Source organism: Drechmeria coniospora, chromosome 01 (genome assembly GCF_001625195.1).
Source record: "Drechmeria coniospora strain ARSEF 6962 chromosome 01, whole genome shotgun sequence".
NCBI classification, from domain to species: domain Eukaryota; kingdom Fungi; phylum Ascomycota; class Sordariomycetes; order Hypocreales; family Ophiocordycipitaceae; genus Drechmeria; species Drechmeria coniospora.
Genome location: NC_054389.1, coordinates 10,063,840 through 10,085,542, shown reverse-complemented (window position 1 = coordinate 10,085,542; position 21,703 = coordinate 10,063,840). Strand labels below are relative to the sequence as shown.

At 56.7% G+C, this 21,703-nt stretch overlaps 9 protein-coding genes across 9 annotated transcripts; 5 read left to right on the top strand and 4 right to left on the bottom strand.

The window, feature by feature from the left end:
* Nucleotides 1-627: 627 nt before the first annotated feature.
* On the top strand, nt 628-1,206 carry DCS_02670 (uncharacterized protein; the record flags this gene model as incomplete). Its single annotated transcript, XM_040799997.1, has 2 exons — nt 628-724; nt 776-1,206. The coding sequence occupies 2 exons, from the start codon at nt 628-630 to the stop codon at nt 1,204-1,206; spliced, it is 528 nt and encodes a 175-aa protein (XP_040660880.1).
* A 682-nt stretch (nt 1,207-1,888) lies between these two features.
* On the bottom strand, nt 1,889-3,467 carry DCS_02669 (3-hydroxyisobutyryl-CoA hydrolase; the record flags this gene model as incomplete). The annotated part of the gene is made up of 2 exons (XM_040799996.1): nt 1,889-3,283; nt 3,351-3,467. The coding sequence occupies 2 exons, from the start codon at nt 3,465-3,467 to the stop codon at nt 1,889-1,891; spliced, it is 1,512 nt and encodes a 503-aa protein (XP_040660879.1).
* A 470-nt stretch (nt 3,468-3,937) lies between these two features.
* Nucleotides 3,938-4,511, top strand: DCS_02668 (small nuclear ribonucleoprotein Sm D2; the record flags this gene model as incomplete). Its single annotated transcript, XM_040799995.1, has 3 exons — nt 3,938-3,957; nt 4,015-4,404; nt 4,469-4,511. The coding sequence occupies 3 exons, from the start codon at nt 3,938-3,940 to the stop codon at nt 4,509-4,511; spliced, it is 453 nt and encodes a 150-aa protein (XP_040660878.1).
* A 342-nt stretch (nt 4,512-4,853) lies between these two features.
* DCS_02667 (uncharacterized protein) lies at nt 4,854-6,898 on the bottom strand (the record flags this gene model as incomplete). Its single annotated transcript, XM_040799994.1, has 2 exons — nt 4,854-5,323; nt 5,386-6,898. 2 exons carry the CDS (start codon nt 6,896-6,898, stop codon nt 4,854-4,856), a joined length of 1,983 nt encoding a protein of 660 aa, XP_040660877.1.
* Nucleotides 6,899-9,204: 2,306 nt separating this feature from the next.
* Nucleotides 9,205-10,129, top strand: DCS_02666 (uncharacterized protein; the record flags this gene model as incomplete). The annotated part of the gene is made up of 2 exons (XM_040799993.1): nt 9,205-9,279; nt 9,353-10,129. The coding sequence occupies 2 exons, from the start codon at nt 9,205-9,207 to the stop codon at nt 10,127-10,129; spliced, it is 852 nt and encodes a 283-aa protein (XP_040660876.1).
* A 993-nt stretch (nt 10,130-11,122) lies between these two features.
* DCS_02665 (uncharacterized protein) lies at nt 11,123-12,990 on the bottom strand (the record flags this gene model as incomplete). Its single annotated transcript, XM_040799992.1, has 2 exons — nt 11,123-11,303; nt 11,363-12,990. The coding sequence occupies 2 exons, from the start codon at nt 12,988-12,990 to the stop codon at nt 11,123-11,125; spliced, it is 1,809 nt and encodes a 602-aa protein (XP_040660875.1).
* Nucleotides 12,991-15,511: 2,521 nt separating this feature from the next.
* Nucleotides 15,512-16,538, top strand: DCS_02664 (uncharacterized protein; the record flags this gene model as incomplete). Its single annotated transcript, XM_040799991.1, has 3 exons — nt 15,512-15,847; nt 15,903-16,071; nt 16,210-16,538. The coding sequence occupies 3 exons, from the start codon at nt 15,512-15,514 to the stop codon at nt 16,536-16,538; spliced, it is 834 nt and encodes a 277-aa protein (XP_040660874.1).
* Nucleotides 16,539-17,059: 521 nt separating this feature from the next.
* On the top strand, nt 17,060-18,805 carry DCS_02663 (uncharacterized protein; the record flags this gene model as incomplete). The annotated part of the gene is made up of 1 exon (XM_040799990.1): nt 17,060-18,805. The coding sequence occupies one exon, from the start codon at nt 17,060-17,062 to the stop codon at nt 18,803-18,805; it is 1,746 nt and encodes a 581-aa protein (XP_040660873.1).
* A 96-nt stretch (nt 18,806-18,901) lies between these two features.
* On the bottom strand, nt 18,902-20,454 carry DCS_02662 (uncharacterized protein; the record flags this gene model as incomplete). Its single annotated transcript, XM_040799989.1, has 3 exons — nt 18,902-19,513; nt 19,901-20,014; nt 20,098-20,454. The coding sequence occupies 3 exons, from the start codon at nt 20,452-20,454 to the stop codon at nt 18,902-18,904; spliced, it is 1,083 nt and encodes a 360-aa protein (XP_040660872.1).
* Nucleotides 20,455-21,703: the final 1,249 nt, after the last annotated feature.

The window sequence follows — 21,703 nt, the reverse complement described above, 5'->3', positions numbered from 1 at the left end:
TGCCAATGTGACCAGTGACGATGACGGCACCAAGCTGCACCACCTTGCCGTTGATTCATCACACGGCTGTGATTCGCAGTCGCTCGTTGCACAAACTTGCGCGTCCCATCAATAAGCCAAGTAATGCTGTACTGATCGTAATGATTGTTTCGCCATCTACTCTGGAAATACCATTTACGCCCAGAATCCACCGTCTCCCATGCTCGCTACTCTCGTTTGCTAAAAACTAAAAAGAACACGATGCTGCTGCCCAAGCCCAGGAGATGAGAAGGGTGCACCGTTTGGCCCCGAACCAAACGACCTGACGGGATCAGGACTACTTGTGCAGCCGCCGCCAGGTGCGCCACCTTGTTGTTGTTCATTCTACCAGCTGTTCGGACCACCCGTTGCCCGGGTAAAGTGACGAAAATATGAAACTGTTCGCTGCCGACATCCTTCATCAACCTATTACCGCACCTGCTTCTTTCCACCGCCCAACACGGCCTGCTTCTCTCCTCATCACTCTTTTGCCTCCGATATCCCCAAGTCGTGGCTCGCTACCAAGCTGCTCGTGTTGTACGCTTCTGCCCCTCACACACCCTCTTCACGTCAACTTGCAAGTCGGAACCCATCCGTTCACGTCTCACGATGCGTCTGCTAACATCTGCTGCAACGACGAACGCCCGATATGGATACAATCCCTCGCCTCCCGCTCCTGAACGATGTGGAGAAGACGGATGCTATCGTCTCGGCCATCCTAGCTGGTCAAGTCACCGCAGAAGCTGACAAACTCCAGAAATTCAAAAATACCCACATTGGGAGGACGCCATGACCCTCAAACTCAAAATCTTGGGCTTCGAACGGTACATGAACGGATTCGTCCGCCCTTCACTATTCGATCCGGAGGCCAAACAACGCTTCGACGACGAGGAGTCCATTGCTCTCTTCCTGATCTGGAACAGCCATAGTGGCGACTTTCAGAAGTCACTCGTGCGCAACGGCTTGTCCCGGGAAGACACGCCCGTGCAAACGATGCTGGCCATTGAATCGCTGCTCATCCCATCCGATACAGCCGCGGCCGTCAAGGACGCCCTCGCCGAAATGCGCATCAGATCCTTCGGTTCCATCGAACGAATGGCTCGAAACCTTGCACAGCTATGTCTTCGTTCTGAAAAGACAAGGCAACCTTATGGTCGAGTTGGTCTCCTCGGCTATGCCTTCCACTGAAGAAGACCAACCGACCACTGTTTCCAGGGTGACCAAAGCACGTAGGCGAGGCCGCGGCCCAACCGACCTGGAGTTTGTCGCCTTCTTGTCCACCATGGCCTGGCTGGAAAACGAGCTTGATTTTGGTCATGCACGAAGCTGATGGTTGGGCACCGTATGTGAAACTGCTCTGGTGAAAGCTCGTTTACCGAGGTCCAACTGGTCTAGCATACCAGCAACTGACGTGAAGGCGAATGCACGGCAACGTTTCTGGTTCCAGCGGAAATGACTGGACTGGACCGCCCTTGCCCAACTGCCATGTCTCGTCTACCGTGACGCAATAGTCATTCATCGCAGTTACGACCAAAAATGGGACTGCTCTCTACTTACCAATGGAAGGCAGCTGAAGCTAGCATCAGGGGGGGGGCAAGGGTTTTATTACATGCCAGAGGCCGTATTCATGTCTGCTCGTGACCGCAGCTCAGGATTCCCTTGGTTATGGCGGAGCAACCCAGAACGGACAAAACGTAGACCAGAGCGAAGCGAATCGGAGGGAAGACGGGCGTGAGTGGTCCATGGTAGAGTGGCTGGTGCCTGCTGTCCATTTTCCATGCCTAGGCAGCACCGTAGCCAGAGGTTGGAGATTCCATCGCTTTCTTTCATGGTACTCCTACATGTCCCCTTTTTTTCTTGAATCCCTCCTCTACAGCCGACTCGATGCAACACTGTCGTCGGTGACCCACTTCACCTTGCCCTCGGCGTCTACCGTCGTCTTCCTCGCCATGATCTCCTTCACCACATCCGAGACGCCTTGTCGTCCCTTGCGTGAGGCCACGACCATCCCGGACAGCTCCTCGGCGGTCAAGGAATTGTCTTTGATAATGGTCCTAATCTCTTTCTCCGACGGCACGCCGAGCGCGGCAAAGGGGTATTCGGCGTAGGTGCGGTCGCTGAGGAGTTCGAGCGACCCCTTCTTCTTCTCAAACTCGAAGAACGGCTTGGCCGGATTGTCGCTGTCGGGGATGGCCTCGAGAGACTCGGGCTGCCACTGGGGCTTCTCCTTGCGGACGAGCAGCGCCGTGACGCCCTCGGTGAAGTCGTGGTGCTGCATGAACTTGGACGCCATCTGGTGCTCCTTTTCGAACGCCTCGGCAATGTCCCACTTGCGGCCGACGCGCATCTGCCGCAGCGCGACGTGGACGGCCGTGGGGGACCGCTTGTGCAGCGTCTCGATCTGCCTTCGCGCCCACTCTTCCGTCTCGCCGCGCTCCTGCTCGAGGGCGGCAACGATGTCTTTGACGTTGTTCTTGCCGAAGCAGCGGTCGATGGCCATCCGGACCTCGCCGCTCAGCTGCATCGGCTGGTTGAAGGGTAGGCCCGTGCAGAACTCCTCGAGCGTGTCGTTGATCACCTCCAATCTCGTCGCGAGCGTGTCATGGTCGCGGAACCGGAGCTCGGCCAACCGGGCCTCGAGGTCTGGCAGGCTCGTCGAGTGGAGGTAGTGAGTGGCGACGCCGGCGTAGAAGACGTTTGGGCCCGTCAACCTCTCGCTCGTCAGGGCCAGGTAGGTGCCGACGGACCCGTTCATCCGGGGCAGGAAGAAGGAGGCTCCGACATCCGGGAAGAACCCGATCGTCGTCTCGGGCATGGCAAACACCGTCCGTTCCGTGGCAATTCGGAACGGGGCGTGGATGCTCAGGCCAACGCCGCCGCCCATGGTGATGCCATCCATGAAGGCGATGTAGGGCTTTTGATACGTCGCAATGTAGTGGTCGAGCTTGTATTCGAGGCCAAAGTACTCGGCCGACTTTCTCCAACCATCGGCGCCGTCCTGGTTGTAGGTGGCCAGTGCGGCGACGTCTCCGCCGGCGCAGAGGGCCTTTTCGCCAGCGCCCTTCATCACCACCACGTTAGCCATGTCCGACTTCTCCCACTCGATGAGCCGGGGCACGATTTTGCGAATCATGGAGCCGTTGAGAGAGTTGAGCTTCTTCGGACGGTTGAGCATGACCGTCCGCAGGCCGTATCTGCTCTCGAAGACGACATCGTCGGGTTCGTCGCCGGGAAGCTCTCCGATGGTGCTGGCCTCGCTCGAGAGCTGTGGGAGTCACTGTGAGCTTGCCATGCCACGACTGCACGGTTCTTGGCCATCGCGTGAAACGTACCGCCCGGATACCCAGTGCCATTGCGGGTTGTGCCGTGCTTCGACCTCGAACAGTGCAGCTGCCTGCAGCATTGGCGACCGAACCAGCAGCTCGGGCGGCGAGCGTTCGGAAGGACATTGGCAGGCTAGGTATCAATCAACGATGCTGTGCGCTCGTTGTGCGGGCAGGCATGCGCATCGAGGGAGGAACGGAATCGGGATTCGGGGGAGCGGATGCGAAACTTGGGGGGGGGGGGAAGCCAAAAATTAGACCAAGGATAGCTAATAGTGATTGCAGCGTCTTCAGGTACAGGGTTCGAGGCTACTATGACTACCACTGGTCGTTGTTGCAGCTCCAGCCTGCTAATAATTCGTATACAGTAAGTAAGTATTAATAATTACAGTAAATAGTGAACTGTCTCTCGCCGCCCCACAGCAGCCTGACGAACTGCACGGACCAATCATGTTCGACCGCCAACTCGAGCAGGCCAACTTTTTGAGCATCGAAACGTCAGCCTTGCTTTGGTGTGCTCGCATCTTCAACTTCATCCACTCACGCATCTCCTCACCGAAGCAACTCATCACGACCGTGCACGCCCAGCATTCACAATGGAGGACCCCAAGATCAAGTGCGTTCCCGAATTTGTTACCATTCGATAGACGTCGCAATCTAACCGCAACACCAGGGAGCTCCTCACCAAGTCGCGCGCCGATCTCACGTACGATTCAAGGCCTCCCCTCTCCGCCCCCCTCTCCGCCCCCCTCTGCGACGAAGCAGAATCGCGTGCAGGCCAACGAGCTAACGAGAGCACTCTCTCCAGCGAGTACGAAATTGCCCAACTCGAAGAGTACGAGTTCTCAGCCGGCCCCCTGTCCCTCCTGCAGACGGCCGTTCGCAACCGGGTTCAGGTGCTCATCTCGATCCGCAACAACCGCAAGCTTCTCGCGCGCGTCAAGGCCTTTGACCGCCATTGCAACATGATTCTCGAAAACGTCAAGGAGATGTGGACGGAAACGAGCAAGACGGATGGTGGCAAGACCAAGTCGATCAACAAGGACAGATTCATCAGCAAAATGTCGGTTTGCTTCCACCCTACGTGTGCGTCGAATGCCGTGCTGACCGCCGCCGCCGTCTCACAGGTTCCTGCGGGGCGATAGCGTTATTTTGGTGCTTCTGAGCTAAGTTTTGTGATGATTGCATCGGCCTTTACTTTTGTGCTCTGGAATTGGAAACGTACATTACGGTCGGTCCGTCTCGAGGGCAGGACTTTGGGACGACATAGGCGTTAAAAACAATGTGCTTCATACGACCACTTGTGTCTTCCTTTCACGAGCCTTCTCGAACTGGCGAGATGGGACGTTTGCCACCTGATTGATGAAGATTTCAATTCGCATGCAACACGTCCACAGCGCTTGCCAAATTGTGCAGCGGTCAATCGCAGATGGTCGCAAACGTACAGAGTGATATCAAGTCGGACGGTAGCGATGGCTTCTCCTCCAAGGAAACGCCCAGGCGCGACGAGGCTCAGAGCCCTGCCAAGCCGTCAAAGAAGCAGGCCAACCCCCAGGCGCCGGGGTCGGGCACCTGCTCGTACCCGCTCCCGCCGACGTACACGGTCCTCCCCAGGCTCGCCTGCATGCCCTTTGTCGCGTCGGCGGCCTTCCTCGCGGCGGCGGCGGCGGCCCGGACGTCGCACGTCGTGGCGAGTACCTCGACGAAGGGGTGCAGCGCATCGACGAGAGTCCTATCGCCGGGGCGCGCCGGCGTATACTTGGAGAGGGCGTCGCAGGACTGCTTGAGCGCGCGTGCCCAGACGTCGGCGGTGGCGCTGCCGGGACCCAGAACGCGCAGGGCGTGCACCAGGGCGTTGAGAAAGATGGCGTAGAGCGCACCCGAGGTGCCGTCCATGGTGTTTTCCACGACGGACACGATCGAGGCGACGTCGACGACGACGTCGCCGGTCGGGGGCTTTTCGCTCAGATGCCGAAGGATTGCTTTGCCTCGTGTCAGCGGTACATGTCTCGTCCGGCCAAGGTCTGACTGTGGGCAATCTCACCTTGGGCGCCCCGCTTCATGCCGATGCCGCAGTCGCCATCGCCAACCACCGTGTCGTACTCTGTAATCTTGGGCTCGGCCGCAACGACATTTTCCAGTGCCTTGGTCAGCACTGCCTTGGCCTGCGCAGGATCCATCTTCAGCCCGCTCGGCTTGGCGTCAGGGGCCGCGCTCTCGCGGTCCTCCCTCGTCGACGTGTTCCTTGCCTCCCACGACTCCTTGCGGATCGGCGCCGCCCAGCCGGTAGCCTCGCTCGGGGCATCCAAGAGGTCGACCATGTTGATGCCGACGCCGGTGTTGACGACGTTGAGCAGCGAGATGCTGAAGCCGAGGCCGTTGAGGCTCGTCATGAAGGCGCCGGCGAGGACGCGTACCGGGCGGATGCCGTACGCGCTTGCGAGCTGACCGACGACTTCGCTAGTGATGCCTCCCAGCTCGAGCACGCTGACGCCGCCGAGGTTGTTGACGAGCAGGACGACCTCGCGAGAGTTGACGTCGAGGAACGCACGGTCCTTGTCCTCGGGATCGAGGAGCTGGGCGAGCATGGTGGCCACGAGCTTGGGCAGGTCCATGTTTCCCCTACCCGAGCCGGGCTCGTTGTGGATGCCCATGCCAATCTCGACATCTCCGGAGGCCAAGGCAGACGCGTCCGCCGCGTCGACCGCTCGTCCCGGGACGTGAACATGGGCAAGGCTCGCACCTACGCTGACGATATTGGCCGCCGCCAGCCTCGCGACGGCCGCCACCTCACCCAACGGCCGCCCCATGGCCGCGAGGGCACCGGCCACCTTCAACACCAGGACCGTCCCCGCGATGCCCCGTCGGCCAACCTTTCCGGCTTTCGCCCTGCCGACACCGACGTCGTCCCCGACGACGACCATCTCGACGGCGGCGTCACCGGCGGCCTTTGCCTTTTCGACGGCCATGCCAAAGTTGAGGACGTCGCCGGTGTAGTTCATGACGACAACGAGGATGCCCTCCTTCGTGTCGACGCGAGAGGTGATGGCGCGGCGCACCTGCTCGGCCGATGGGCTGGCGAAGATGGTTCCGGCGACGGCGGCCGAGAGCAGACCGGGCCCGACCATGCCTGCAAACGAGGGCTCGTGGCCGGAGCCGCCACCCGAGACGATGGAGACCTCGTTCCGCGCCGAGGCGGCATCGTGGGAAGTGGCGGCGGGACGGCGGTAGATGATCTTGTGAGTGGCGTCGAGCGCAACATTGGGGTTGGTGAGAGTGAGAGCCTGGAGGGCGGATGTGACTAGGTGGGTCGGGTCGTTGATGAAGTGCTTGCACGACATGGTGATGAATGGAGGCGGCGAGGGGCCTCTAGAGATACCCCAGGGCAAGAGGAGGACGGGACGAAGAAGGAAGGGAAATTCCGAGGCGAGAAAACAGTCATGAATAGGGGTGATGACGGCGACGCCAGTCGAATGCGACGTTGATGGCAGCTTATGTGGGGTGGCGTACCCAGCTTCGGGGTAATCGAACGATGGGCCGGAATACTGGAGGATCATGGGTGGGTGGTTGTGGTGTTGCGGGGTTGAGACGTGGGGAAAGCTTGAAGGGGATCGTCACCGTGATGAACGCTGTGATGTGATTCGACAGCCTACTCGGTTGGAGATGTAGCTTGGCATCGCATGAGGACTTGCGCGGTATGTATGAAGACAAGCATAACCGTGACTTTATAAGTAGTCGTGCGTAGAATACTGCCAGTGGGCGAACGAAGATGCCATTGCTGTGACGTCGATTTCTCTCGACTCAACGCACACCACGGCACTGGGGGCTGGATGGATTGTCGTGTCAAATATACCAGCAGCATCTCGGAAATGTCATTACTCTGACCTTGGTTTCTCTCCACTCAACGCACACCGCGGGACCGGGGGCTGGATGGATTGTCGTGTCAATTGTACCAACAGCATCTCGAAGCTGTGGCCGAGCTCCGGATGCCACGATGCTGTGATCATTTTTTCAAAACGTAGCAGGCGAATGTCACCACGATTCGTTCTACTCCACGGCTTGCCCGAGAAGTCAGGGAGGATGGCGACCGACAGGCCTTGGGCAGCCGGCAGCTGGTTGCAGTGCCCTGAGACTTCGACACAGTGAAAACCGGGTCAGACACTTCGTCTACATTCAACAAAGTAAGCGACCGTTGTTTGGTGTCTTCCCCGGCGATAGAATCCATCGCCAAGCTCGAAAGCTCGTCGGTCACCTCGAACTGATATGGCGTGCATCCCTCTCCGAAGCACCTGATCCTTTGTTCAACCAGAGAAGGGACGGTTCGTGGTGCACCAAGTTCGTTGCTCAGGTTGGTTGCCCTGTCCTAGACTGATTGGTGCCTGCGTTGTGTTGCAACCAAGCTCTGGGGAAATGTGGACCTTCCGTACTACAGGTGCTACAAGGACATGAGGCGAAGGCGATGCGGCAGTTGTGGTGGACCGTGACGGAGAACCGTGTTACCGCGTGGAGGAGGATGAAAGGTCTTGGAGCCGAGAGCCGCAAGTCTGTTTCGTACATGGTGATGGACGTACATGGTGATGGACGTACATGGTGATGGACGTACATGGTGATGGACGTAATGGTGATGGACGTACTGGTGATGAACGGAGTAGAAGTTGTTGTCTTTCGTCCTGATTGGCTCCACGACGGGCGGAAGAAGGCAAAAGAATGTGCATCGGGTCATGTGGCTTCGGATGATGCCTGGGCCGAGGCTCCCAACCATGAGGCGGCAACCACCAAGGGAGCTCTTGCCACTGCCCGCCGTTGCTAGGCCATGTGGCATGAAGAGGCTGGCGTATGATGGTATCAACAGGTTGGTGGTCCCTTCATGAACCAACCAAATAACAAACTATACGGTATACCAACCTACGACGAATCAACGCGCTGGCTCGCAGCTAACTGAATGCGAATGCAAAGGTGAATGCAAAGGTGAATGTGAATGCGAGCCACCCGCAACCTGCTCGGATCTCAGTGTCGTCCCTCTCTGCTTCGACGATAATGCCTACGCCCGCCTGCCCATGAAGGAGATGTACGTTGACGCTTACGACTGCGACAAGGTGACTCCCTCGTTTCCGCACCCGATTGGGATCGAGGCACGTCTTGTGCCACGACGCTACGCCGGTAGGGCTCGGCCTGCGGGACATTTGGCCATCCAAGCGGCGGATGGATTACATGACCAGTGCTACCCGTCCTCGGTCATCGGCCCAACTTTTGTCTCCGACGCAGCGAGAGAATCTATCGGTGGCGCTTAGGCGGCATGCCCTTGCTAGGGCGGTCTGAGGCGAATACGACAGCAGATGTGCCGGGTGGTTCGTCGAGTGGTGGCTGATGACGTACCGGCCCTGCTCGCGGCACGTATGAAGCTAGCATGGCCCGAAGCTGAAAGATGAAACTGATGGCATCGCCCCAATCCGAGCATGTCGAGCTCGAGGCTTTCCGCCAACCTTCCGTTGGTGCCCACCAAATAGTTTACAAGGCTTTCGGCTGTCAAACTGCACCTGGAGACGGGCTACACTATTAGTATCCCACCCTCCTGTCGTCCTCGTTCCGGTTTCCGTTCTCGTTCTCGTTCTCGTTCTCGACCTCGACCTTGACCTCGACCTCGACCCGACCTCGACCCGACCTCGACCAGACCTTGGACGCTATCCTGGAGCCGATTCGATACCTTCCACGCTGTATTGAGGATATATAGTCTTGACCTGGTGTACAAACCGATTTGACGTATTGCCGATACGACACATCATCGAGCCGGCTGCCGTCATCTTTCCATTGTCCAACTACCGTCGCCCTCGCCTTCCCGTCTTGCCAGCAGCAGATTCTCGAAATGGAACGCGAGTTTCGAGCCAAGCTCTCCCCGGCGAGTGGCCCGCACCAGTTCGTCGTCCAGGGCAGATACAATGTTCGTTCTCTCGCCCGATGCCCGTGGAAGCGACGCGTCGCCACCGTTGCTGACCTATGACTCGACTCTCCAGCGATTCATCACGACCTTGACTCAAAACGCCGCCCCCATTGGCGCCGCTGCCTTTGTCCAGCTCTTCTTCTGCGCGCTTCCCTCCGGCTACGCCATCGTGCCTCCGGTCACCTTCTTTCTCGCCCTCGCACTCAACGCGCTCTTCCGCCTCCGGACACCCTCGTCCTCCCCGAAGCAGCCTTACCGTGACCCCAATGTCGTCCCCGGACGGGCTACCGCCCAGTTGCCCTCGCCGTCGGGCTCCTTCGGCACCGAACCCGCCGTCGAGGGCCTCGTCGTCTTTAACCTTGGCGCCCAGATGAATCACCCGATGGGCTTTCTGTGTCCCGGTGGCAAGGAAATCGGTGACTGGTTCATGGCCATGAACGCCGATCTCATGCGGCGCCGCGACGAGCTCGGTCTCATCACCATGAGCGACTGGCGCGGCTTGAACGTAGACAACGCCAACTCGCTCTGCGCCACCTACTACTTCCGCGACGTCGAGAGCATCCACCGCTTCGCCTACGAGGAGATGCACCGCAAGGCTTGGGACTGGTTTAACGCGGCCAAGCATGACCACATCGGCATCTTTCATGAAACCTTCATTGTGCCGCCGCACTCCTACGAGACGATATACAAAAACTGCGTCCCCATCGGCTTCGGGAAGGGGTCGGTGAAGTGCAAGGACATCAAGGGCGTCGATCAGTGGGCGAGCGTGCTGGTGAGCGCAGACACGCCGGCCTTGAAGACGCAGATGGCTCGATTCAACCGCGAAGAGCGGGGAAATCGGAAAGAGTGAGTTCAGAGAGCCGACATCTGCCTGTTGCGTTCCCTTTCCCGTTGCTGCGTCCCATAAATACTTATATGACGTTGCGGCACCGATTTGTTCTCCCACTTCGCGACGATGAATTTGAAATGAGTACTTGTGCTTGCTTGTGTGCCGAACTAGGGGATGCTAGGTAGCGGTGGTAAGACATCGCAAGAGGACGATGCATCGCCACCGGCCCCCGGCGTCCTCTGGGAAAACCACGTTTGGTCGACGCGGTCATCATGCATTCCTGGTCGAGCTTGGGTCGTCGTGACTCCGGGAGTTGTTGCCCCGAATGCTTTGACAGTTGCTTCGCGCGACGTTGCCCTCGAGTTACGTGTCCCGGGCGTCAGTCTGAGAGACGACCTAGGCTCTTGTCTCTGACTCGAGTCTATCGTCAATGCGACCAGACTTGAAAAACGCTCGGCCGTGCTATGACGTGTCCGCTCTGGATCATGGCCGGTCTCCCCCACCCCTGTGGCAGCTACGTGCGAATATGTGCGAAACCTGCGTGTCTGAGGGGTTGATGGTATAATTCCATACCTACTGGACTCATGGGAAACCCCGGCGATTTTCGCGCTTTGTAGGAGAAAATGGTTCCGTTCAGCTGAACCATGTCGGGATACATTGGCAAGCCAAGAATCGGTTGTTCCATGCCCAAGTTCTGCGCCGGCTTGCCAGAGCTCGCAGCACTGCACCGCAAAAGGACGAATGATCATGTCATTTCTGTGCTGTCGTTCCGCATGTGCATCTCATCTCATCAGTCGTCATCTGTACAAACATCCAGTCATCTTTACAAACATTCAGGCCCAGCCATCACAGGCCTCATGCAGGCCATCCGTCGGGGGTAGCCTGACGCCCCCCAACCCCCCACGTCGTCCAACCGCCCCTCGACGCCTATCATGTCGTCGTCTGTCGATCCGTGCAATATGATACAAAGTGAAATCGTTCCTTGCCGCGCAAACGGCGTCACCTCCGCCTTCGCTATGCTTTGTTCTCCTTGTCGCTTTCACCTGGCGCGGTGAGCGACTTCTCCCATTCGTCCAACAGGTTGTTGGCCGTTCTCTTCAGATTGCTCGGCGACAGCTTATTCACCACGCTGGGAAGCAGCTCCTCCAATTTCGGAGACAACAGCGCGAGCTCCTTTGCCGACGTTGGCAGTTTTCTGCACGCAGCCTGTTAGCAAAAGCATCGACCATGTTTCACCCCTGCCGAAGCACTTACACAGGCGTCGCGTTCTCTTCTCCAACTTCCAGGATCGGGCCAATGTCATCCCGGCCCGCGCTGTTCATCGTCGACCCGCTCCACCGCGGGGACTTGGCCGGTGTTGACGAGTCCCAGTTGGCCCAGTCGCTGTCGTCCAGCGAGTCGAAGCCCAGCGGCGTCAAGGAATAGTGCTTGCTCTTCGTCGTGCTTAGCTTCTCCAACGACCGTGTTCGGTTTCTGCTGGCAGGCGTTGGGGTCGACGTCATCAAGCTGCAAGGATCCGATGTAGGCTTCCCCCTCGGTCGCACCGGTGACCCTGACCGAGACATTCGCCCATCGTCCGACGGCCTCCGACCGGACGCAGCGACGATGCGATCCCGCTGTCCCGTGATCGGCTCATCCCCCACGGTAATCTGCCGAATATCCTCGACGAACGCTTGAAGTCCTAGCCTAAAGTCTTCGACGAACTGAGGCACGGCCGGTGAGCTTCGAGCGGACCGTGGCTGCCACGATGCCCGTTTCAGCAGAGCCGGATTGCTGAACTGGTCCGGCCGGCGATGTACCGGCAGACGCCTCACGTCGCTCGGGCCCGCATCCTCGTGAACGGAAAACTCGGCGCTCGTGCTCGCGGGCGAGAGGAGAGACAGCGTTCTCGTGTGCCCCCCACGCATCACCCTGCGCCGGTTTTGTGTCGGTGTGCCGTGGGCCTGGCCCTGGAGCAGCATCTTTCTGCGGTCCATTTCCACGCTTCGCCGCGACGCGACGGGGTCATCCACGACGGCGAAGGGGGTACCGTCCCTGTCCGGCTCGACCTGCTGGCCGCCAGATTTCTTTTGGTACGCCTCCTTGGAGGCCCACTGCTTCTTCAGCGAGACCAGATGTGCTTCCGCCCGGGCCAATTCCTCCCGTATCTCCAGCACTCGACGCTCCTGAGCGGCAATTGCTATTATAAACTCGTTGGCATCAGTGGGTGAGCTCGCGGCGGGCTTCTCGGGGGCTCTCATGGGCATCGACGTGGCGGCGGCCGTCGACATGGAGGCCGGCCGGGACGGGTCGCTTGTCGGCGGAGCAATCGGTAGGGTAAGAGAGAGACGGTTGGTGATGCGGGACGAGGTAGAGTCGGACCGGGACAGTTGAGTGCTGGGACCGATGTCTTTAGAAGAGGAAGGCGGCGGCGGCGGCGGCGGCTGCTGCTGTGAAATCATGCTTGCGTCGATGCCGCTGACGCTGCCGCGGCTTTGTTGTGATATTCCGCTCGCTTCCAACGCCATCCCATGGGCCTTCCCTGGGACGGTGGCCGGCGTGATGGTTGTACTGGTGGTGGTGGGAGTGGGAATGGCAACGACAATCGACTCGGCGGCAGTGCGGTCGGCACCCGGATACCGACGGCGGACCTCCTGCTGCGAGGCCATGCGAGTTTCGAGTTTCTGAAGCGAATGACTGCTGCTGCCGCTGGGCGTAAAGCGGCGGCGCTTTTGAGCGAGCAAACGAGTGGATGGAGCCCTGATGGTGCTGCGACGCCGCAGGCGGGCGCGGGCGACAGGTGCTCGGTAGTGGACCAGTGTCAAATAATCAAAATAGTCATGAGACTGAAATAGGGAGCGGCAACGGTCAACAGCGCAGAGTCGCAAGAGAGAAGCCGTCATGAGGGGAGGGTGTGGAAACGCGGCCGTCGCTGGTGCTTTCTCTCAACGCAGCAACCCCCCACGTTTGCGGTACCACTGGAAGGGTCTTCTCAGCGACTGGGGGCCGACATTTGGTTGCGGCCTGCAGGGGAGGGCGACGCGGAGAGGAGGGGTGGCGATGGCAGTTGAGGTGGATAAACAATAAGATTTAGAGGCGCGCCGCGAGTCGAGGGTGGAGGAGAGCGCTGAAAGTACCAGCTGGAGGTACTGCTGGCGTGCAGTAAGTTGGCACTCCACAGAGAGGAGCCGATGCAATTGCAGCCCAACGCAACAACGTCAGGAAGCAGGACGCGATCGACGATGGTGTTGAAGCCACGAGAACGTCTGGCAGTCGTGCATGGAACGAGCCTACGTGCACTAGTATGAAGAGTGGCGGTCGTTTGGATCTTGTCTCGCCTTTTGTTGTGCGGAGGCGAGGGGACCGTCGGCTGCTTGCCTGTCTCAAAGTTGGGTCAATGCGTGGTGTGGTTTGTTTACTTTGCACCAACGGTTCCCCATATGCCCAAAGGCGGCTTGCCAGGCCCGCTAGAGCGTTATACGTACAGTAATTACTACTAGGTACTTACTTGCAAGTACTGTAGGTACCTACTTGCAAGTAGCCCGTACCGAGTGCATGCCCATTCATGCTGTGAATACAGTACCTGTACTCCGTAGGTGTACGTATACAAAACGCTCTCTTACTTGTAAAAGTAAGTGTTGTGTTCTACATGGTGTGCCTACCAAGGTACCTACCTCGCGTTGGGCAAACATGGAAATATTGCTTGTTGGTATTCCAGTACAATATCTACCTATGTTCCATACATGGACATGTACGAGTAATGGGTGGCAAGTAATAGGTGGTACTGTACATGTAGGTAGGTGTACTTTACAAACTGTACTTGTACGGACCACTCCGTACTGGTATGTAAGTATTGTACTCCGTACTTACAATGTATTATCATCGTACGGAGTAATACGGAGTACGGAGTACAGGAAGCGGTAAATGGGCTCCCCCAGGGGTGGGTGGCTCCTGCCAGATGCGAGCTCTACATAACTGTACACTGCAGCAACCAGCTGTCCGTCGCACCTCACCGTTGTCGGCTCCGGCGCCGCGTTCGGTTCCACTTGCCTGTCTTCTGAGATGGATACTCCAATTTCCGACCCAAACCAGGGGCCAATCACACCTCAATTATCGCTATTCTGGCATTCGGGACCTGCATGAAAAGACCATGGGGCCTCGCACGTGGAAACATTGGAGCGCCATGTTCGGAGTAGTATTGTATTAAGTACACCTAATTGTACTTATTACTTGTACATCGCTCCGTACTGTACTCCGTAGGTGTACAGTATATGCAGGTACCAAGTACAGAGTACAGTACAGTAAGTGTGTTTGCTTGCAAGGACTTAAGTACTTATTGTACGAAACATCGGCACGAATGGAGTACATGTACAACAAATGTGTACATGTATGTACCCTGTACTCCGTACTCTGTGCTCCGTATTGCATACACGAGTCCACGTGCGGGTTCGTTACCTAGGCAGCGACGACAAAAGCAAGTAATCGCAGCCTTCATTGGAAGGATCTGAAACAGTAAGACGAGGACTAATTATATATGTATTCTTGCTACTCCGTACTCCGTACAGGCGGTGTACCTGTAGATTCGAGAAAAGAAGAATTGGTCACGGCTTCCAATTCCGTCATCGGTGCCTTCCTAGGTTTGCTGCCCCTTGCCTCAATGCCCTTGTGCTAAGCGAGCGTAGTAGGTGTTTTAGGCAGGTCCTGACAAGTCTTAGTGTTCTTGCTCAAGTACTATCTTGAACACACACACTAAGCACGAAGCACAGTTAAGTGCTTTTCGTACTGCAAGTACTTAATATTCATGCTTCAGAAAACTAAACGTGCTCCGTAAGTACTTTGGACTTACTTCTACATGTAAATGAAAGTACTGTAAGTACGCTTGCTGAGTACGCGTACTGTTCATTACGTGTACAGTATACATGTACAAGAACAGAGTACTGTGAAAATGTACTGTACAGTACTGTAGTTGTACTCCGTACCAAGTCAAGTAAGTACTGTACTGTAGTTGTACTCCGTACCAAGTCAAGTAAGTACTGTACTTCAATTGGCAGGTGCCAAGTCGGGAAGTCGTGCGTGCGTAGCCCATGTGACTTCCCGTCAACGTCGCGTCCGTCAGCTCTCCAACCAGCCCTCCGAACGCGATCCACTCCTCAACAGAGGTGGAGCTTCAGCTTCAAGCACCACCATCGCCGGGCTACTTAGTTGTACTTGTATAGAGTGACTGGCCTGTACTGCCGAGGCCTTCTATCTGCAATCGAGCTGACCTTCCTGCCTTCTCCCTCCCTCGCTTGTAGATGCGAACATCATCAGCAATTGAAAATGGTATCAATGGCATAGCGGGGTTCGCTCTCCCGGATATCATCCTGTCGGCGCCCCCCCCCCGGTATTCACGACATTCAGTGCAGCCTTTCCCCTCAAGGGGTGATGCCTATCCCGTTCGCACTCGTCTGCGACCTGCTGGACGAGTGCCATCGGCTCCGCCTGGCCCAAAAACCAAACGCAAAGGTGGTGGCCGATTGGTTTGTGAATCACCGGAGCCTCATCGATGCCCAGGACGCTGATCTGGCGGCACTGTTATCGACGTTGCTACCGGAGAAGAGAACCGACCGCGTCTATTGCATACGCGATGCTAGCCTCGAAAGGATTGTAGGTCGGGCCTTGATGCTCGGCGCATCTCGATTGGCAGAGCTTGCCAGGTACAAGCAGCCAGGCCTGGGTCTGGATCTCGCCGACTGCACCGAGCGGATTCTGACCGTCACAGTTAGCCGACCACTCCATCTTCTCGAATGCCTCCGTGCTGACTACCCTTTCTCAGCCGAACCCTTCGTACAGCGCGAAGCACCAGGTCTCCGTCGAAGAACTTGATGAAACCCTGCACGGTTTGGCATCAAGGATCAAGTGGAGCTCTCCCGCTATCCGGAGCTCGCATGCCTCCTTTTCCTCGCGAGACCGGACCGATCTGGAAGGCGTCTACCGCCGGCTCAGTGCTAGGGAGGCAAAGTGGTTCACTCGGCTCATTCTGAAAGACTACCAACCGGTGATTTTGGATTCGAATCTAGTATATCGTTCTTGCCATCCTGTACTTCCTTCGATACTGAGGATACATGACGATTTTGCAACAGCCATTCATGTCATCCAAGACGCCAAGGGGAAGCTCGCAAATTCTGTGTGCCCGGTGCCGCTCACCAACAGCATGCTAGCGTCTGTCAGCCCTCGGCTAGGGATAAAAGTAGGCAGACAGAATTGGTTCAAAGCTCGAAGCATAAAACATTGCGTCAGCTTGGGCCATGGCCACATGTCTGTCGAAAAGAAATTGGACGGAGAGTACTGTCAAATTCATGTCAACGTCACCTCGCGGCCGCCGAGCATTCAAATCTTTTCCAAAAGTGGAAAGGACAGCACGGAGGACAGGCAGGCTCTGCGAGGGTACGCCGGTGAACCGTCAACCTGATGCGAGATTCGGCTGACCCATCTCTCAGGGCAATCATCAGATCGCTCAAACTCGGTACATCAGCGTCAGAAGTTCATGTCAATTGCATTCTAGAGGGAGAGTTGGTTGTGTATAGTGACTTGGTACGTATGCCCAAACGACCATGCTGAGTGTCTGATGGTTGACTTGAGTAGGAAAATAAAATACTCCCATTTCATAAGATCAGGAATCACGTCACTCGCCGAGGCCGCTTTATGAATACCGAGGATGATACCCCGTAAGTTGCTACCGCCGCGTTCGTTGAACCCAAATGCTGACAGGAAAGTCCTAAACCGTACGAATGCCTCATGGTCGTGTATTATGACATTCTAATGCTCGACAATAAATCACTACTCAACGTCCGCCACTCGGAACGGTTCAGGCTGCTTCGGCAAATTATTTACAGCGAGAAAGGCCGTTCTGAGCTTGTTCCAAGGCGGATTATTGATTTTGGACATGCGAGCGCCATGTCGGACCTACGCCATGCCTTTTCTACCGTCATCATGGAAAAGGGTGAAGGGTTGGTGCTGAAGCCAGATGATCCCTACTTCAACTTCGCCGGCGGTACCAATCGATTCGGGGGGCTTTGCATAAAGTTGAAAAAAGAGTACATTGGCCGTTACGGTGACGCTGGAGACTTTGCCGTCATTGGCGCTGGCTTTAATGCCACCAAGGCAAAAACCTACGGCATCGAAAACTTGAAATGGACTCATTTTTTTGTCGGCTGCCTGGAGAACAAGGAAGAACTTCAGAGATGGAACACGACGCCAAAGTTTACAGTGGTCACCGTCGTGGAGCTCAATGAGGCACAGCTGAGGACACTCATTCGCTTTAGCAATCCCATACCCGTGGAGCTCGACGAGGACACCGCGGCCAACCTGACCGTCCCCAAGGGGCTGGAGACAACCACTCCCCTATCCGTTGTCTTTCAAAACCCCCCTATTTTTGACATGAGGTGCTTTAGCTTCGATCGGCCAGGAAATATGGGCTTTTGGACTCTACGTTTCCCGAGCGTGTCGAAGATTCATTCGGACCGCGACCTGTTTGATACAGTCACCTTCACAGAGCTCCAAGAAATGGCAAAGGAAGCAACCACATTATCCGAGTTGGAAGACAGCCAAGAGAATCTTGCATGGATTGCTAAGCTAGAACGGGCAGATCCGAGAGGACAGGGAGCTGATGCGGTCAGTCAACTAACTGCCAGCACGATGCCAACTCCGTCTCCTGCGGGCCCGCGGCAGGATCCTTTCCGGCCAGACCTGCGAGCGTCACCGATGGCGGTCGAGTTTCTAGGGCGAGCCTGTGACGCCCCAGGAAGGACGATGACTCCCCTGCAAGGATCGAACGTGTCGGCAGTGCCTCCCATCGATCTCATTCCTCCGAATTCAGCTTCATTGCCATCAGCAGAAGCTACAAGGAACGACGATGCCGGCCTCCCAGAAAAACGTGCCCTTTCGCCTGGCTTTGTCGATGCACCTCCTAGAAAGCGGCGACGATCAAATTCTTTCTCGGCATGTTCTGCTGAGGTTCCGGCTCGCACACCGCTGGCAGCTATTGATGGTAATTCATCTGAGCAACCAGTCACACAGTGCACCTCAGTCTCTGCCACGCCCCAACGGCCAGGCGAACACGCAATGTGTGCCCGTCGAGGATTGTCATTGGTAGATGACAACCATGTCGCTTCAAAGTTTGACAGCACGGAGTCTCAGCAGGCGCCAACATCGTCTGTGGGTTCGAGAGAAAATTCGATCGAGAGGCCGGGCCCGATGAACGCTGAGGAGCACATCAAGACAGCGAGTTTGGATCCTAGTCCGGCAAGTTCGTGTTCATACGCTGGCATTGGGTGCCGCCTTGCTGGGTCCGTTGTTCTTTTGTCCTCCAAACAGACCATCATTCAGTGTGCGGAGCCTGTCGCACTGTTGAAAGCCCACGGGGTTTTCGATACAGCCGTGTGCGCGCACGAGTGGCTCAAATCTCAGGATCAAAAGAGGGCGCGTGCAAGCGATTATAAAGGTCGAAACATGATTCTCCTTGTGGAGAGCGTGGACCAAGCATCCGAGACGAAACAGTTGCTTGAAAAACTGGAAGCGGCTCGAGCCATACTCGTGGAGTCGGAGCAAGGGTGGATTTCCGTTTATGACTGGCGCTTCTTGCGGGGTCTGACCATGTTGGAGGACAGTAGCATTCTGAGAAAGTACTACGATGGATTTAGCGACCCTTCACGACGATGGTATTGCGGCATGGTCTGACAGCGCGACTAAGTACTCTTTTTGTTCACCACGGCAAGCTTTCCAGCGAGTTTTGTATCAAGATTCGAAACTAGTTCGAAAGGAAAGAAAGGTCCGTCACTGAGAAGATTCCTCCTGCTTGTCATCATACAAGGTCCCGTAGCTTTCTTTCAGCCTCATCAAGAGATGTGCATCCGCAGTCATGACCTTCCTTTCGGCATATGGGTTGACGTCTGGTGTATCATCAACAGGTATGTAGTTCTTGACCCGTTCACTTGGCACAGGCTCCAAGCGTGCCGAGCCCACGGGGTGGCAGAAGTAGGCGATCGAGTATCTCGGCCCGGAGTTCGACTCTCCCACCGCGACCTTCTCCCCGGCGGTTGGAAAGACGACCCTATGAACTGTACTTCTGAATAGTCCGTTGGTCCAGTAGGAGAGCAAGTCACCGATGTTGACCAGAATGGGCGGGCTCGGATCCTTGTCGGTTCCGGGAGGACAAACAGGCACAGGTGCCCAGGAGTTGTCTTTTTTGAGAATCTCAAGGCCGGCCTGGCCCTTGAGGCGGAAGAGCAGCGTGATGGAGCCATAGTCGGAGTGGGCGCCGGCGCGGACGTCGTCGGCGTCATGAGAGACAGATTCCGGGGCCGGGTAGCGGAGGAAGCGAAGAACGGAGCCTGAAGAGGAGGAGTCGATGGCAACAGGGTGAACGCGGGAGAAAAAGTCGCCGACCTGAAAGAGCTGGTCAGCGAGGGAGGAGGAGGAGGCGGAGGAGGAGGCGGAGGAGGAGGCGGAGGAGGAGGAACAGGGTGGTGGGACGAGGGAGGCGCACATTCAGACCCTGTCCGAGGAGTTGGAGGATTTTGTGGCACAGCACGCGGCAGGAGGTTGAAAAGGCAGCGAGGCGTGCCTCATCGGGGACAATGGCGGGTGGCAGGGGTTGCTGACTTTTGTCGTCGACGAATTCTCCAAAGTTAAAGGCCCTCCGACATTTCAGCCAGGGACGGCCCTGCTCCGTCCAACACAGCAAGGCTGGGTCTCACTCTTTAAAATCACCGACCTATGACAAGATAAGCTGGGCGGCGGTGTAAAGAGGAGATTGCGGTGGCGATGGCGTACCCGTTGGTGCTTGGGATCAAGAGTCTCGGAGTGCATGCTGGACCAGCCACGGTTGTTCTGCTGGATGGAGCACTTCTGCTTTTCCTCTACTGGCGACTCGAATAGCATCTTTGACTACGGGTCGAAGGGCATTGATAAGCCATTTGCGTCCTGGGGCGTGTACGAGTCGGCATGCAAGAGTCTGTATCGTGACATACCAGTGAGAAGGCCTCGTCGACGCTCGCCGGCGTGATGTCGGCACCGACGTTCCTGATATAGATGAAACCATGGTCCTCGGCGGCGGCCACGAGCTTCCGGGACACATCTATCTCGTTGCCGGCGAGGTCTATGAGGGGGATCTCCGCGACTGCAGCTGCAGCCATGGCTCTTTGACGTCTGGGGTTGGCTCTCTGCGTGGTGTTGGCGCTGAGTTGGAGGCGGTGGGGGGGCAACGCAGGTGGGGTTTGGCCGTTGATGACCGAGGGAGGACGAGGGACGAAGAGCGAGCTCCAAGGTAGCACTCGAACGAACGAGTACATCAGCTTGTATAGTGCATGACTGGACTTGGCCGTCATCATCCATACAGTAATGCTGGTAGGGTCGAGGAGACGTAGTGGTAGTATTCTCCTCCATGCATTGCATTGCATTGCACTGCGCCTGCGTATTCTGCCACTGTCGCTGGCGCCTGTTGCCCGCTGCGAATGCCGAGTCACGGCCCAAGAGACGACCAGATTTTCTCATCACCTGCGAATGCCGCCTTGTGGTGAGGAACAATGTTTCACCTTTGACAATGTTCACATGGCAAACATGTACGTTTTGTTTCCCGTCGCGCCGCTGTCCATCATGTCGCGCAGCATCCGTAATGCTCCGTACGGTGGTTTACTTGTACTTGGGACGAATGGCGAGTTGACTGCTGCAGCGTTTGTCGAGGCACAGCCACAGCACCCACAGTTTGGCTACCTGCTTGAAAGCTGATAATATGAAGCTACAGTACGAATTAGGCACATATTAATGCTTACTCATCTGTACTCCGTACTGTAGCTGCGTACCTTATCATTTGTAGCTGCCTAAGTGAAGTTACCTTGCCAAGTACATGTACTTGGATGTACTGTAAGTAAGCTCAACCGGGCCAGCCACAGCTCACAGTGTGGCGCCCTTGCAATGCAGTGCTCCCCTCCAAACACTCTGTACGGAGTACTGTACATGCCTGTACTTGTAATACTGCAAGTACTTACTCCGTATACAACTACTTACTTACTCCAAACTGTAGTTAGGTGTACCATGTACTTACTTGCTGCAAGTGCGGGTGAACTCTCTCGCAGGTCGCGCCTGCTTAAGCTACCCCCCCCCCCCCCCAGCACGAACGGCACTAGCAGGTACAGAGCACTTGTACCTCGACTGTTCAACTGATGCTGGGGGAAGGAGCCTGGAGCGAAGTCAATCGGCAACAAACACCCGTCCACCCCCAGTCGACTGCAACTTTCTTTTATTCCAGCTTGCCCCGAGGCTTTTTGGGGGCTTTGGTATTCCAGACACCCTGCTGCCGACGCAACCTCTCCATTCTCTTCAGCGATCCCATCGTTGCTCCCTAATCGCTTCGAGCCAGCAAACGACCCGACGCGCTCGCCTCTGCAAAGTCACCCGGATTCCGTTGGCCACCTATTCTATTCCTCTGGGGGAGGTGGGAGAAGCGGCATAGTTCCCAAGCACCCAGCTTCTGCCCGGCGGCAATACCTCGAACAAGAGCAAGGAACGCCGGCGCCCGGATCGCCGACAGTTTGGTCAAAGATGCCTTGTGAGTCCCTCCTGTTTCTTACTCTGTCC